General features: G+C 42.7%; 1 protein-coding gene and 1 long non-coding RNA gene across 2 annotated transcripts in view; both read right to left on the bottom strand.

Annotated features, from left to right (window-relative positions):
- Positions 1–7,303: 7,303 nt before the first annotated feature.
- Positions 7,304–9,755, bottom strand: LOC120026016. The gene is made up of 3 exons (XR_005473051.1): positions 9,624–9,755; positions 9,352–9,443; positions 7,304–8,945 (listed from the first exon to the last, which is right to left on the bottom strand). It is a non-coding gene; the product is annotated as an uncharacterized LOC120026016 (long non-coding RNA).
- Positions 9,756–10,034: 279 nt separating this feature from the next.
- Positions 10,035–16,169, bottom strand: part of LOC120025522 (ankyrin-1-like) — an 86,695-nt gene continuing 80,560 nt past the window's right edge. Inside the window, exons 35-40 of the mRNA XM_038970089.1 lie at positions 15,782–15,884; positions 14,791–14,859; positions 14,554–14,685; positions 14,262–14,417; positions 10,491–11,124; positions 10,035–10,245 (exon numbers count right to left, since the gene is read on the bottom strand). Of these exons, the coding sequence (XP_038826017.1) occupies positions 10,035–10,245; positions 10,491–11,124; positions 14,262–14,417; positions 14,554–14,685; positions 14,791–14,859; positions 15,782–15,884 (1,305 nt within the window). The remainder of the gene's footprint in view (positions 10,246–10,490; positions 11,125–14,261; positions 14,418–14,553; positions 14,686–14,790; positions 14,860–15,781; positions 15,885–16,169) is intronic.

Here is a 16,169-nt window from a genome sequence, read left to right as displayed (position 1 = left end):
TACGTCTCATAAATCTAAATGGAATAAGATCCACTCTCTGCCTGATAAATGTTTTGCACCAATGTAATTACCTTTATACCAGTGGAGGCCATCCTTCTCAGTGAATTTCATTTTTTTTTATTTTTTATTGTACAACATTTAAAAAGTTAGCCTTTTTAGATAAAACTATCCTAAATATAATCATTTCACCCAATAATTGATTTAGACACACTGTTTTGCAATGAAGGTCTACAGTAGCCTCAACAGCACTCTGTAAGGTAGCACCTGGTGTAGCCGGAGGACAGCTAGCTTCCGTCCTCCTCTGGGAACATTGACTTCAATACAAAACCTAGGAGGCTCATGGTTCTCACCCACTTCCGTAGACTTAATTAACACAGTAATTATGACAACTTCCGGAGGACATCTCCAACCTATTAGAGCTCTTGCAGCACGAACTGACATGTTGTCCACCCAATCAATGGATCAGAGAATGAATCTAGTACTGAAAGCATAAGCTACCGCTAGCTAGCACTGCAGTGCATAACATCTGGTGAGTAGTTAACTGAAAGAGAGAGAAAGACAATAGTTAAGCAGTTCTGGACAATTGAATTTCTTCCATAATGAAGGAGAAGAAAGAGAGAGATGAGAGAGATTCCATCATGTTTTTCACTTACTTAGCTAGCAAATGCGGCTAGCTAGTTTAGCCTACTCAAACACCCTGCTCAAATAGAGGGATACTATGTTAGCTAGCTGGCTATGACTATCCAACACGACAATGGAACTCTTCTAAGTCAAGGTAAGCTTTTGGTTTGACCAATTTATTGCCACCGGGGCCCGCCGGTGTAAGTGCTAAACTGCTTACTGACTGTACACTGTAAAGTTACTGCATGATTGTAGCGGATTTACTAACTCGTTAGTTCTATTAGCTATGTTGACTATGACTTTACTTTAGCTAATATGGTGACAACAATGTAGGCTGTGTGTACCGGTTATAATATGGTTTGGCTTGGAAAGTTTGTTTTCGCCTGGTCACATACAGCTGATGTGTTGTGCATTGAAGTCCACAAGCGAAAGGAAAAGGTGAGAGGAGGAGAGCGCATAGATGTGAGAAGAAATACAACGTGCCTGCTATGAAAGTGTACTGTGTTTACACAGGATCAGGGGTGTATTCATTCCGCCGATTCTGATGATAAACGTTTCTTAAACGGAAGTAAATGGAACAAAACGTGGATAAACATACCTGAAATTGTCTAATAAAAACTCTTGTTTGCAACTGTTGGACTAATGATTACACCCTATATCAGCTAGATGCAGGCAAGAGTGTGCAAGGCGGTATTGAATGTGTCACTGTCTGTGCATGTGTCACTGCTTGTCACCTCAAATCTTTCTCTCGACCGGTGTGTACCTACGTTGTAAACTTTCATTCATAGGCTAGGTTGTAGCAACCTCATGATGGGTATAAAGAAAATTAGAGTATCATGTAGTAGCCTAAACCTATTGTTGTTACATTGAACTGGGTGAATGGAATATGAATGACAGTCATCCAGTATGCAGTAATAGAAATAAGGCCATGCTCATGAAAAAAAAAATGGTCCTCCCTCATCTTAAACGGCACTGACTGCCACTGCTTTATACTGTACACATGCCCATAGAGTTACATTTCCAAACGTACATCAATTTACATTTGATTCTCAAACACATCAAAGTGTGTAAGACAACACATCAGTTATGTTCACATCTTTCTTTATTAATTTCTGTAAATGGTTGGAGCTGGTGTACATGGTAGATGATCTACACCAGGGATCATCAACTAGGATTCAGCCGCGGGTCAATTTTTTCTTGAGCGGATGGTCAAGGGGCCAGAACATATTAAAAAATAATTTGTAGACTGCAAATTGACCGCAAGAAGCCCAAACAGCTATAACATTTGATTAAAACATAATAATTTCAAACCTTGCTTACATTTGTATATGATCACATATACAGTACCAGTACAACGTTTGGACACAGCTACTCATTCCAGGGTTTTTCTTTATTTTTACTATTATTCTACAATGTAGAAAATAGTACAAATAAAGAAAAACCCTTGAATGAGTAGCTGTGTCCAAACGTTGTACTGGTACTGTCTCTATTATGTGTGGGAATACTTTGGAACATATTTGCAAAATGAAAATCACTTGGAGCTGATTTGCTGGTGTTTTCACACTTTTATGTCCAACAAAAAAATGAAACGTGTTCGGGCTCAGAAAACTGTGTGTGTGTGTGTGTGGGGGGGCAAATAAAATCACCCGCAGGCCACAAGTTGGGGAACCCTGATCTATACATATCTTCGTGTCAGAATGAATCTGATTGAAACAAAGGTTTGTATACATATTCATGTTTGTTTTTCCCTCTCTCCATGACAATAAAAAAGAAAAGTAAACAAGTTGAAATACCCACAAAGCCTCTACAGTCCCCATGATGTGGGCGTTTGCCTATAGTCTAGTTAATATGCTTAAAGAACATCTATAACAACTCTATAAGGGTGCATAGCATTCTAATTCAATATATTTTGTCATATATTTCCATAAAAACATTTTCTGTGCATGTGCACAGTTGCATTCCTTAGTAGAGAGTAATATGATATTGCGTTAATATTGTCATGTATCCATTCTAAAGGAGTATAGGTGATCTCTATTCTTTGCAACAGTTAACAGTTAACCCTCCCATCAACCTCTTGAACACAGCAAGCACACGCAGACACACACACACACACGCACACACACAGGTGGAGTCTACAGTTCTCACAGTGCAAAGGGTTGTGGACCGGCTCAGTTTGATCTCGGAAATTAAAAAATCTAAAACCTCTAAGCCAACACACAGTTACCCTTAATCTGAGACTCATCAAACATGCTGAACATCAATTTTAAATACATTTCAGACTGTGGTCTCTATATTTCATCCATATCCGATCTCAGTGTCTTGTTGTTGTGGAAAATCTGATTGATACATTGATTGACTTATCCATTGCTGATTGAGAGTTTCATCATCAGCCTATTCAGACCCAAAGCAGCAACATAAGTCAATCATCTCCACTGCTGTTTAAATAGAAAAATGACCTGGAGAGTGGAGGCTCACCTGTAACCCATTACATCTCTCTCACACACACACACACACACACACACACACACACACACACACACACACACACACACACACACACACACACACACACACACACACACACACACACACACACACACACACACACACACACACACACACACACACACACACACACACACACCTGGGATTCTGCTAGAACTGAAACCTGAGTTGAATAAGAGTGAACGATAAGTTATATGTGATAAATGTGGCATAACAGATGAGGTTTTAATGTGCACTGATTGGCAGGTAATATGTGTCTGTGATGTGTTACTAATCTATTCACTCAGTCATTCATGTGACAAAAAAAAGAACTGTACTATGAAGCAAAGATCAATTATATAAATAATGATAGAAAAATGCTTTGGAGCACCTTAAATGAAATTTTGGGCAAAATTGCGAACTCGACAACATAATTCATTGAGTCAGATGGCTCATGCATCACAAAAGCCACTGATATCGCCAACTACTTTAATGATTTTTTCATTGGCAAGATTAGCAAACTTAAGCCTGACATGCCAACAACAAATTCTGAACCTACACATCCATGCATAACTGACCAAATTATGAAAGACAAGCGTTGTAATTTTGAATTCCGTAAAGTGAATGTGGAAGAGGTGAAAACATTATTGTTGTCTATCAACAATGACAAGCCACCTGGGTCTGACAAAATTGGATGGACAATTACTGAGGATGATAGTGGACAACATTGCTACTCCTATTTGCCATCTCTTCAATCTAAGCCAACAAGAAAGTGAAGAAAAAGTAATCCGCTACCCAAGAATAGCAAAGCACCCTTTAATGGCTCAAATAGCCGACCAATCAGCCTGTTACCAACCCTTAGTAAACTTTTGAAAAAAATAGTGTTTGACCAGATACAATGCTATTTCACAGTAACAACAGATTTTCAGCATGCTTATAGAGAAGGGCATAAGGGCATTGAACATGTACGACACTTACACAAATGTCGCTATCAACAAGGCAGGTCCTACAGGCTCCAGTTTTGTCGCACCTGGACCACTGTTCAGTCGTGTGGTCAGGTGTCACAAAGAGGGACATGCCACCAGAGGCAGAACAGACTATGGGAGGTGCACAGTACTACATAGAGTCAGTCCTACATGGAACTCTATTCTACAAGTAACTCGTGCATGCAGTAAAATCTGATTAAAAAACTGAAAACTGGAACAGCAGGGACTGTGAAGAGACACACACACACACACAGGCACACGCACACACATAACATATGCACTATACACACATGTACACATTGATTTTGTGTTGTAGATATGTGGTAGTACAGTAGTGGCCTGAGGGCACACACTTAATGTGTTGAGAAATATGTTGTGAAATGTAATGTAATAATTTTAATTGTATATAACTGCCTTCATTTTGCTGGACCCCAGGAAGAGTAGCTGCTACCTTGGCAGCAGCTAATGGGGATCCATAATAAATACAAATACCAAATTCAGTGTATTTTTTTACTCCAGCTACAGTGGTTATGATACATATTCTATTTTTCTCAGTAAATGAGTGCTACAACGAGAGATTCATTCCCAAGATGCAATGGATGAAGTTAGCATATCCTGGATAATATCTGCTACGTTAAGTGCTGGACCAAACCATTTTCTGATTCAGAGGGGTTGGGTTAAATGCGGAAGACACATTTCTGTTGAATGCATTCAGTTGTACAACTGACTTGGTATCCCCCTTTCACTTTTCCTGAAGTATCCCCCTTTCCCCCCATACAACCGTTATGTAGTCTGTGATACCTCTTTACGACACCAGGTGGGAGTGCCACCACACTAATACATCAATGCAACTAAGGAGATGCCGTTGTTGAATGACATTGGTGAATACATTGAAAGGATCACATTTGCATACAGCCTTGGATTGTACCCTTTGTATACATGCAAGAGAGAGAAATGCTTTTAATGCTACCATAATGTGCAGATACAGAACACCCACCCAACCACCATACACATACTGTATATACAGTACCAGTCAAAAATTTGGACACACCTACTCATTCAATGGTTTTTCTTTATTTTTAAATTTCTCTTTATTGTAGAATAATAGTGAAGACATCAAAACTATGAAATAACACATATGGAATCATGTAGTAACCCAAAAATAAAAGTAGCCACCCTTTGACTCCAAGAAGGAGAGGGATGGAGTGCTGCATCAGATTACCTGGCCTCCACAATCAGCTGAACTCAACCCAATTGAGATGGTTTGGGTTGAGTTGGACTGCAGTATGTAGGAAAACCAGTCAACAAGTGCTCAGCATATGTGGGAACTCCTTCAAGACTGTTGGAAAAGCATTCCAGGTGAAGCAGGTTGAGAGAATGCCAAGAGTGTGCAAAGCTTTCATCAAGGCAAAGGGTGGCTACTTTGAAGAATGTAAAATCAAAAATATATTTTTATTTGTTGAACACTTTTGGTTTGTACATGATTCCATATGTGTTATTTCATAGTTTTGATGTCTTCATTATTATTCTACAATGTAAAAACTAGTACAAATAAAGAAAAACCCTTGAATGAGTAGGTGTGTTCAAAATTGTGACTGGTACACACACACACACACACACACACACACACACACACACACACACACACACACACACACACACACACACACACACACACACACACACACACACACACACAGTATACTGTGTGAAGTTGGAAGTTTACAAACACCTTAACCAAATACAATTAAACTCAGTTTTTCACAATTCCTGACATTTAATCCTATCAAAATACCCTGTCTTAGATCAGTTAGGATCACCACTTTATTTTAAGAATGTGAAATGTCAGAATATTAGTAGAGAGAATGATTTATTTCAGCTTTTATTTCTATCATGACATTCCCAGTGGGTCAGAAGTTTACATACACGCAATTAGTATTTGGTAGCATTGCCTTTACAATTTTTTACTTGGGTCAAACGTTTCGGGTAGCCTTCCACAAGCTTCCCACAATAAGTTGGGTGAATTTTGGACCATTCCTCCTGACAGAGCGGGTGTAACTGAGTCAGGTGTGTAGGCCTCCTTGCTCGCACATGCTTTTTTAGTTCTGCCCACAAATGTTCTATAAGATTGAGGTCAGGGCTTTGTGATGGCCACTCCAATACCTTGACTTTGTTGTCCTTAAGCCCTTTTGCCACAACTTTGGAAGTATGCTTGGGGTCAATGTCGATTTGGAAGACCCATTTGCGGCCAAGCTTTAACTTCCTGACTGATGTCTTGAGATGTTGCTTCAATGTATCCACATTTTTTTCCTCCCTCCTGATGCCATCTATTTTGTGAAGTGCAACAGTCCCTCCTGCAGCAAAGCACCCCCACAACACGATGCTGCCACCCCCGTGCTTCACGGTTGGGATGGTGTTCTTCGGCTTGCAAGCCTCCCCATTTTTCCTCCAAACATAACGATGGTCTGTTCTATTTTTGTCTCATCAGACCAGAGAACATTTCTCCAAAAAGTACGATCTTTGTCCCCATGTGCAGTTGCAAACCGTAGTCTGGCTTTTTAATGGCGGTTTTGGAGCAGTGGCTTCTTCCTTGCTGAGCGGACTTTCAGGTTATGTTGATATAGGACTCGTTTTACTGTGGATATAGATACTTTTGTACCTGTTTCCTCCAGCATCTTCACAAGGTCCTTTGCTGTTGTTCTGGGATTGATTTGCACTTTTTGCACCAAAGGACGTTCATCTCTAGGAGACAGAACGCGTCTCCTTCCTGAGCGGTATGACGGCTGCGTGGTTCCATGGTGTTTATACTTGCGTATTATTGTTTGTACAAATGAACATGGTACCTTCAGATGTTTGGAAATTGCTCCCAAGGATGAACCAGACTTGTGGAGGTCTACAATTATTTTCTGAGGTTTTGGCTGATTTCTTTTGATTTTCCCATGATGTCAAGCAAAGAGGCACTGAGTTTGAAGGTAGGCCTTGAAATACATCCACAGGTACACCTCCAATCGACTCAAATTATGTCAATTAGCCTATCAGAAGCTTCTAAAGCCATGACATATTTTCTGAAATTTTCAAAGCTGTTTAAAGGCACAGTCAACTTAATGTATGTAAACTTCTGGCCCACTGGAATTGTGATACAGTGAATTATAAGTGAAATAATCTACAATAAATTTGTGGAGTAGTTGAAAAACAAGTTTTAATGACTCCAACCTAAGTGTATGTAAACTTCCGACTTCAACTCTATATATCCCTCTGTGTTTTCCTTGTTGGATATTATTGCTGTGGCAGACACCAAAGTACATAATCTGAGCCTGACCTGGCTTCTCATAACAACTAGGGCACAATAGATCAATTACTGTATGTGCATGTGTGTATTAGTGATATGTGCGAGTGTGTATAATGGTTATGTGTGTGTTTGTATGTATGCATGTATGAGGTGTGTGTATGTGTAAGTTCACAGTACAAGGTACATGGGCTCAGGGGTCAGTGTTAAGTTGGGCGGTCACAGTGCTATCTGTCAGTATGTCCTTACTTGATTAGCTACGCTAGTCTCTAAAATCTAAACTTCCACATATACCTCCATCTCGTTCCCATAAATATGATTATCCACACTGTTTATTATGCCCCTATCTTCTTCACCCCCTAAAACCGAAAGCACAATCTAATGTGAACCATAAAAGAACGAAGCCATGAGGTGCTACAGCCAAAGCAAACAGAGAGGAGAGAAAAAGAGAGAGAGAGAGAGAGCAAAGGGGGAAGCTGATAGGCTAGAGACATAAGTTGGAGCTACAGGAGTTGATGGAGAGGAGTATGGTGTCAACATATCGGAGGGGAGGGTGGTATGAGGGAAAGGGCACATCATGCTACTGTAAATCAGGGATGTGTTGGGTAAGAATCTTAGAGTCCACTGGCTGCCACACAATGCTATCAAACCTTTGTCTGAGTAAAACAGGGGGAGAAAGTGATTCCCTATCAAAGTTAGACAAAATGGAACTGGGGTTGACAACGCTAAAGAAACACAAGAAACACAAGAAGCGCATTCACAAAGGAAAGACGGCACACGCAGACAGACGCTCACGAGCAGGGGAGAACAGTGGCTTTCTCATTCCCACACTGAGCACGCCGTGACATCACAGGAGCACCGACCAACCAGGACAAGGCTCAGTGCCAAGCCTGAAGCGAGAGAACACGTGCAGTAAAGGTACACACACAGACACAAAGCATAGAGAATATATCACATAGAATAACAGGGAAATAGGGTCCAAGTGAATGAAGCATTGGTAGGCTCAGCATTGGCTTCGCTGTATCGTACCAATCAGTTGTGGGGAAAAAATACTTGCTTTTTTGGCTTTAGTGTTGCCAGAATCAACTTGCTTACACAAACCACTCCCTTTTGGGGGAAAAAGTATCCTTAAACTCACCCCTGACCCAGTCCTGGGTCGGCCGTGTACCTTGTACCCCTTCAGTTTGTAGATAATGACAGTTCAAAGGTCATGCACCATCAGTCAATCATGCGGTTACAGTTGACAGGAAGCACTTTTTTGTTGCATTTTTTGGGGGTTGGATTTTCTCATGTTTTTCATAGAAAAAAAATCATGCTCTACTCTAGTTTAGTATCTTTTTCTTTAAAAAAATGTTACAAAACTACAAGTAGATCTCTGTCTCTTTTCCTCTTGCTGTGGAACTCCAGGGTCGTTCTGCAGATGATTTTGTGTTTGTATTTGTTGTTTGCAGATCTTAGTCTTTCTATCAGTCTTCGTTCCCTCTTCTCTCCTCTCAATCTTTTCCTAATTTCCCTCTGTCACCTGGCTTTGTGTTTGTGGAGGATAGTTTGGCAGTGGATGTCCGGTCCTAGGGGACAGAAAAAAAACAGAATTCAGTAAAAAGGGAATTGTTTTTAACTACTACAATCTCGTCACATATAAAGAGATGGACAGAGGTATCCAGACAAGACGATGAAGTAACAAGTAACTGATGAAAAAAAAAGAACAACACCTAAAGATAACAAGTGATGTATTCTCATTCAGAAGTGGTGGAATATTATGTACACATACATGCTCTAATGAGAGCTGTCGGACAAAGATTCTTTAATCTTTCACTTTGTAACATTATTTCAAAAGAGTAGTGTGCAGGGGTTGTCATTTACATTAGCCAGTCTAACTTCAACCTACTCTGGTTGACCAGGGTCTGATAGACACTTCTAAAAGCATCTATCCAAGCACTGGAATATATACACGAGAGCTTATGTGTTCCGTACCTTGAGGACTGGGTATGTGTGTTTCAGTGTTATACTCTACGCAGACTGGTGCGCTTCACTGACTGAGCACCCTTCCTCATATCCACCCCCACCTACAGTACAGCAGGGAGGGAGGTTGCAGGGTAGGAGAAAATACACAGAGGAGTTAACACTGATCTATGTGATGTGTATTTGCAAGCATGTGTGTTTCTGTATGTATGTTTGTATGTGTCTATTTGTGAGTGTGTGAGTCTACTTGTTGGAAATAGTTGTGCAGAAGAAGACAAACCAACATTTCTAGTGACGACTTTTCCATGTTCGTCCACAAACTGCTCCTCAGCCAGAAACTCAACAGCATAGTCCTCTTTATCAACATTAATCTGTGTCAAAACATCAGGATATAACACATTAAATTACCATATGACATTAGGACACAGGTTTACAAACCACGCAACACAACTTTATCCTATTAACCCAATTTCAGGTCATGATGTAGCATAACATCATAAAAATGTTGATGGTTGGAATTTTGATGATTGAAACCAAATTAAAAGATTGTCCTATCTATCGCAGGCATGGACAGGAAGTCCCTCCTCCAGGCACAGGAAGCAGCAGGTGGTCAGTCGGCGTGACAACCTGACCTGGCCCCGCCTCCGCTCCTGCTCCCAGGCCCCGCCTCCTGATGAAAGAAGCCCAGCCCCTTGTCAAAGGGCTGCGTGCCAAACAGTTGCCTGCACAGCATGCCCCATGTCACACACCGGCGTCAAGATAGCCTCCTGGGCTTCGCGTGACCCTGGTAACATCATCAGCGTCTCCACACTCTGCCGGGGCAGCCTGGGTGTCTGCAACCCCGCCCAGCCATGCAGGGAGTCCTTGTCGGGTAGGTATGGCTGGAATGCACTGCCTCCCAACACCCTGAGAGAGAGGGGGAGACAGGGACAGAGAGACGGAGTGGACAGAGGAGTAGAAAGTCAGAGTGACAGAGACAGAGGTGCGAGTAGGAAAGAGAACAAGACAGACAGACAAAATACACGAAAAAAGAATGCCATAATGTATTCATGGAATTGAGTATTGAGTATGGACTCAGTACACACATAGAGCATAAGGTTGAGAGCAGGACTGTCTGACTAGACCAGTCTGAACCCCTGACTGAGTCTCACCTGTTGTCTCCGTTGTGCTCCATGGTTCGGCTCAGTCCTGACATCTCACACAGCTGGGCATAGACCTGCTGTCCTGAAACAACAGAAAGCCCTTCCTCTGAACTCTGCCCTACTCCTCCTCCTCCTCCTCCGGTCACACTGCTGCCCGCCACTGATGCTGCTACCTCCACCCTCCTGCCCTCCGACCTCTGACCTCCCAGCTGGCCATTCAGGTTGACCTTTGGCACCGCACCGCTGGCCCTCACCCTGTCCCTGTCTGCCGGCTCCTGCCGCACCTCCTTTACCTCCCCTTCCTCTTCCTCCTCCAGCCCCATGATGGAGCCACTGGCCCCGCTTGCCCCACTGCTGGGGCGCCCCAGGCTGAAGGGAAGGGACAGGGTGGCCCCCTCTGAGTCGTCAGCCCGGCTGCTGCCATCCAGGGATGAGTCCTCCACTGTGACCAGAGAGGGGCTGACCCCCGAGGGCCACACCTGCACTTCAGACATTTCCATCAGGATGTCTTCTTCGGTGGTGGCGATTGGGGCACACTCCAGACTGGACACCTCCTGCCAGTAGGGCTCAGCACCCAGTGGAGAGGGCAGGCTGTACTGCAAGGAGGCCGGGGAGAGCAGCTCCTCCTGCACCAGCCCGTAACCTGGGAGGGAGGCGAGATAAAGAGAGAGGGAGACTAACACCACGCAGGCACAGGGATGGGGGAGTTAGAGGAGGGGAGGGGAGAGGAGGATTAGACAGGGATGTGGGAGTAGTGGGTCTGTTTCTTTGCCCTATAGGAAACAGTGGGGCTCAGTCCTGTGTCACAATATGCTGGGTAAGAGAAAGTGACTAGATTTGTTTTCACTACTTCCAGTTCTAAGAAAGCACACACACTCACTGGCACCTTCTTGGAGTCAGTAGTAGTGAAAAAAGTGTCTCACGTTCCATGAAAAACAGTGATTTTGCAGACCACTGATCTGGTGATATGTCAGTGGTTCAAATGGAGGCTGCATGGAAGGAAGCAGTTTTACAGTATTGTGACATGTGACAGGATTTTCACCCTGAGAGCAGCAGGTGTTATATAGGGAATACAGGCTTAGACATGGAGTCTTATTTATTGTCTGTCCATTGTCTGTGGGAAAGGGGTGAAGTGGTAGGTTTTCTTAATAAGTAAGAATGTGGAGTGGCAGTTGACACTGTCATCCAAGATATTAAGAGAGAGCAGGTGAGTGGGGTGTTTGGGGTAAGTTGGGTTGGCACGATAATCAATACTACCAAATTATCACGATACGCATGTTCAATGATACCTGTGATATTGAATTGAATTGTGTCCATGTTTATCGCAATATCATTTTCATTGTTCTCAATTAGTTATTGGCAACAACATTTAGATTGAAACTGATAGGCTCCAATGTCTATTATCGTGATAAAAACATTTTATTGTGATACTATAATCATTGAGATACAAATTCCATTATCGTTCCAAACCTAATCACAAGTGAGAGGGTCAGGAAGCTGCTGGGAAAATGACAAGTTACTTGCACTTGCACTCACCCTCACACACACATATGCACAAGTGCACACACACACAGGCACACATACAAATATATCTGTCTTTCTGTCTGTCTCCTATCATCATGGTTGTCTTTCTCTGTTCTGTCCATCTTAAAAGGCTTTCAGTGTGACTTCTTTGTATATTTACATCTTGACAGTCTGTGTTCTAGGTGGTAATGAGTATGATGTAATGTGATAGTAAGGTGGAGAAGGAACTGAAGTGTTCATGGACACTGGACTAATGAATGAAGTCTGGCTTTATTTCTTTCAGAGTGGTGATGCCTATGGAGAATAGTTTAACTGTAAAAGTGTGTTAGTGTATGTGAGCGTGCATGTTTGTTTTTGGGATGCTATGGTGAAGATGCAGTACAGAGACAGTAGAGGTGAGGATGAAGAGGGGTAGAGATGTTCTGAATTAAACGGATGTTGAAGAAATGAGTTGGAATAACGATGGTTTATCTGGATTAATCCTTACTGTACCTCCCAATTTAAAGACAAAAGTGTAAAAATAACATTACAACACATAGTGAAGCACAACAACTCCACATAGATTGTCAATCTACAAACACACAAATACAATGCACAGCACTGTCCACCTATGAACAGCACACACAAACATACAGAGACACATGAAAACACACACACACACAGTTCACAGGTCACTGTACTCAGGAACACACACACCCACACACTCCTCCACACCATCGAACACATTAGCTGGCACATAACATTCTAACAATGTATCTGTAACATTACGACAACATTGTCTTAATGACAAAGCTGTCATGTCACAGCTACATTATTTTTAGAACATTATGTGCTGTTCGGTCAACTTTGTGTTACAGCCTAGCATTAAACCAACACCATAGAATTCACAGAAACCCCACTGAGATTTAAGGAGTTAATACAGCATTTAAAACAAGTTCGACAAAAAGCAGAGAAACAAGAAAAAGTAAAATACACATAAGGAAATAGTCATACAGAAAGCATGCCATGCAAATACACAGTTCTTATTCCAAAACAGCAAATGTTTATTTTGATAGCAAGACCTGTATTTTGACACCCCTCCACCCCACAACACATCAACACTGACCCTCCCAGACCTATAGAAACACACCTTTCCCTGATGCGAGACACAGAGAGAGGTACAGTGAGTCAGGCAGCATGCACATGTATAGACACAGAGCTACACCGAGAGAGGAGGTTAGCTGATTTGAGGTTAGCTTGACTGAACACGTGAGCACGAGAAAATAAGATGACAGGAGAGAGGAGAGGCCCAGAGGTCAATATGAGGTCAGAGGTCGGAGAGGAAGAGCTTTGAGGAGGAGGAAGAGGAGGGCGGCAGATATGACATGTCACAGACACATAGAGAACGAGGGACAGACTTAGGAGAGACAGAGGGGAGTAACAAAGGAACAAGGTATGGAGGCCCAGAGCACACAAACTGTGTGCAAACTGTGTACTAGTGCCACTTAGTGTTCACCCCCCCACACACACACACGCACGCATATCCGACTCATCCATATACTTGACTAAAACATAAACACACAGTGGTAAAATGTATATTTTAGTCTTTCCTAATTACTAACTCAATGTGTAGAACTGTCATTTCAAATGTCATATGTCTTCAAGTTGTGTTTATTTGAGGTTTTATCCTCACATCTCCTATGATGTCATGTGAGAACCATCATGTTCAGGCCTAAAGCATGAGGTGTCAGAACAGTGAAACTGGAATGACGGCTGTCACCAAAATGCAATAAGGAAATGCTCACATTACATGCTCACATATCACTGGGTTATGGTGGAAATCGCACCCTTCCTCAGACGTGACTCAAAATCCTTTGAGAATCATCAGAAGAAATCAACCATGCACCCCACTTACCCCTTCTGAAAAATGGGTGCCTAATAACTCGTGGCTTGAAGACTACAGGTGGCCGACCTGTGTCCGTGATCTCTTGTGGAGCAACAGAGATAAGGTTCAATCTGTGTTACCCATACAGTTGGGAAGAGTATTGGGCTTCTCATTGATCTTGTTTTCACCATTGACATTACTAGGGGCAAGTATGGTCTATTCATACTACTGATCACATTGGTGGAATGTGTGTGTGTGTGAGCGCAACTGTATGTATGTGTGTGTGTGTGTGTGTGTGTGTGTGTGTGTGTGTGTGTGTGTGTGTGTGTGTGTGTGTGTGTGTGTGTGTGTGTGTGTGTGTGTGTGCACATCTCTGTGCATGTGTCTCTTACCATTGATAACACTGGGGGAGAGCAGGGTGGAGTCGCGGTCGGCCAGTCTGCAGGCACCCTCCTCTGAGGCCCCGGCCTCTGCCTGTGGCTGGCCCTCCACTGAACTCACAATGTCTGAACGGTCAATGTTTTTGAGAGCCCCATACACACTCTCCACTGACAGAGGGAAAGAGAAAGTAAAGGAGAGAGAGAGGGCAGAAAATAGGGAAAGGAATGAAGAGAGTTGTGTTGGGGGACTGTAGTAAGACACAGACTGAGAGACAGACAGCCAGACAGACAGATAGAGACTCACTCTTGGCCCTCTTGCCCTCCCGGCCGGCCCACAGATTGAGCAGGGCTGAACTCTGGTCCAGGAGGGAGTTAGGATTCTCCACCCTGATTCTGTTAATGTCATCTACACCAAAATGCAGCTCCCGCGCCAACTCTGAGAGGGAGAATAAATAATTAGGTCAATCAAATACGTATGTAAGTTTATCTTACCACATATAGTAGACTGTATACAGTATCACCCATGTAGAGGAGCACTGACCTGCCCAGCTCAAGCCCAGCTGTTCAGATATGAGAGAGATCTTGAGCTCGGTCCTCTCCATGGCATTCACTGGAAAAAAAGACAACTTCAGAAACAGAACAGTCTCAGAGCTAAATATACTTTACAAGCACAACTGTGTCTGACTCAGAACATCTACTGCAAATGAATTACTCAATCCCGACTTTACAACTGAACACTGTAAACTGTATAAACAGTATAGAACAACAACTGTAACATTTTTACACCATTTTCCATGTTACTCATTAAAGGAGACCAAACTAACCACCAAAATACCCAACAAATCAAACCCATTAAAATCAGTTGCTTTTAAAAAAGATAATAGCAAACTTACCTTGACACATTACCCACAGAGTATAGTGTTTTTGCCCATACAATCCATGTGTGTTAGCAGACTATAGGCAGGGTAGGTTAGAGGTAGGTAGAGTATTGGAGGCAATCATTCAGACACCAGTCCATTCTGTTAGCGTAACATAACCATGAGGAACTGAGGTGCAAGGTACCAGTGCTGTGCTTCACCATGTAACCAATTAGCACTCCTTCCTTTCTCTGCTCATCTACCATGGGCCAAACAGAGGGCTCCTCTGTCTGGCTCCACTGTGAGGACCCGCCCATTCCCAGCGCTAAGCTAAATGCTAAATATCCGCCATGCTAACAGGACTCGCAGTGGAGCAACCAGCACCAGCGGCATGCAAACCATAACAGGTCATTCAGTACTAATGTTACCAGAACTCTGGAAGGGTTCTAGTTTTCAATGGAGCTGTTTGGATGTGTAGGTATTAGCTAATCTTTGGCACATAATCAATATAGCGCCATCATCACACTGCTGTGTATTATGGGGCGTAGTAGTGCAGTGCATCCAAGGCTCATGCATGCATAAAATAGAGAGAGTAGTAGACTGGGAAGCAGGGAAGAAGGGGTGCAACATTCAGGCCCTGTCTCCTCCTGTATAGTGGGGAGAGGGCTTCTGGACAGGCATGGTATGACTTACCGAGACCGGGCTCGTTCAGCATGCTGTAGCGCTCCCTCAGGGCCAGTGGGGTCAGAGTTCGCCTGCGCTCCTCACTCCCCACAACCTGGATCACACACAAGGGACACAGTCACAAAGCACACACACATCAGTGACTAGATATGGCTGCTTCCTCTGAAATACCAGCTACTTCTCCCAAGGTTGTCTAATGATATGTTTGAATGTGGTTTATTGTATCTATGCTGCTTTTGTGACTATTACTTTGTACTGTACTATCTTAGTGTAAATAAAACTGATTTTGAGATTTTTAAAAATGCTTAAAATAGCACTGGGATGATAGCAGGACATCTAAATATTTGGTGAATCTTTGCTTTTAAAACCACCAATCAAC

Source organism: Salvelinus namaycush, chromosome 31 (genome assembly GCF_016432855.1).
Source record: "Salvelinus namaycush isolate Seneca chromosome 31, SaNama_1.0, whole genome shotgun sequence".
Taxonomy (NCBI): domain Eukaryota; kingdom Metazoa; phylum Chordata; class Actinopteri; order Salmoniformes; family Salmonidae; genus Salvelinus; species Salvelinus namaycush.
This window is presented reverse-complemented; position numbering and strand designations above follow the sequence as displayed.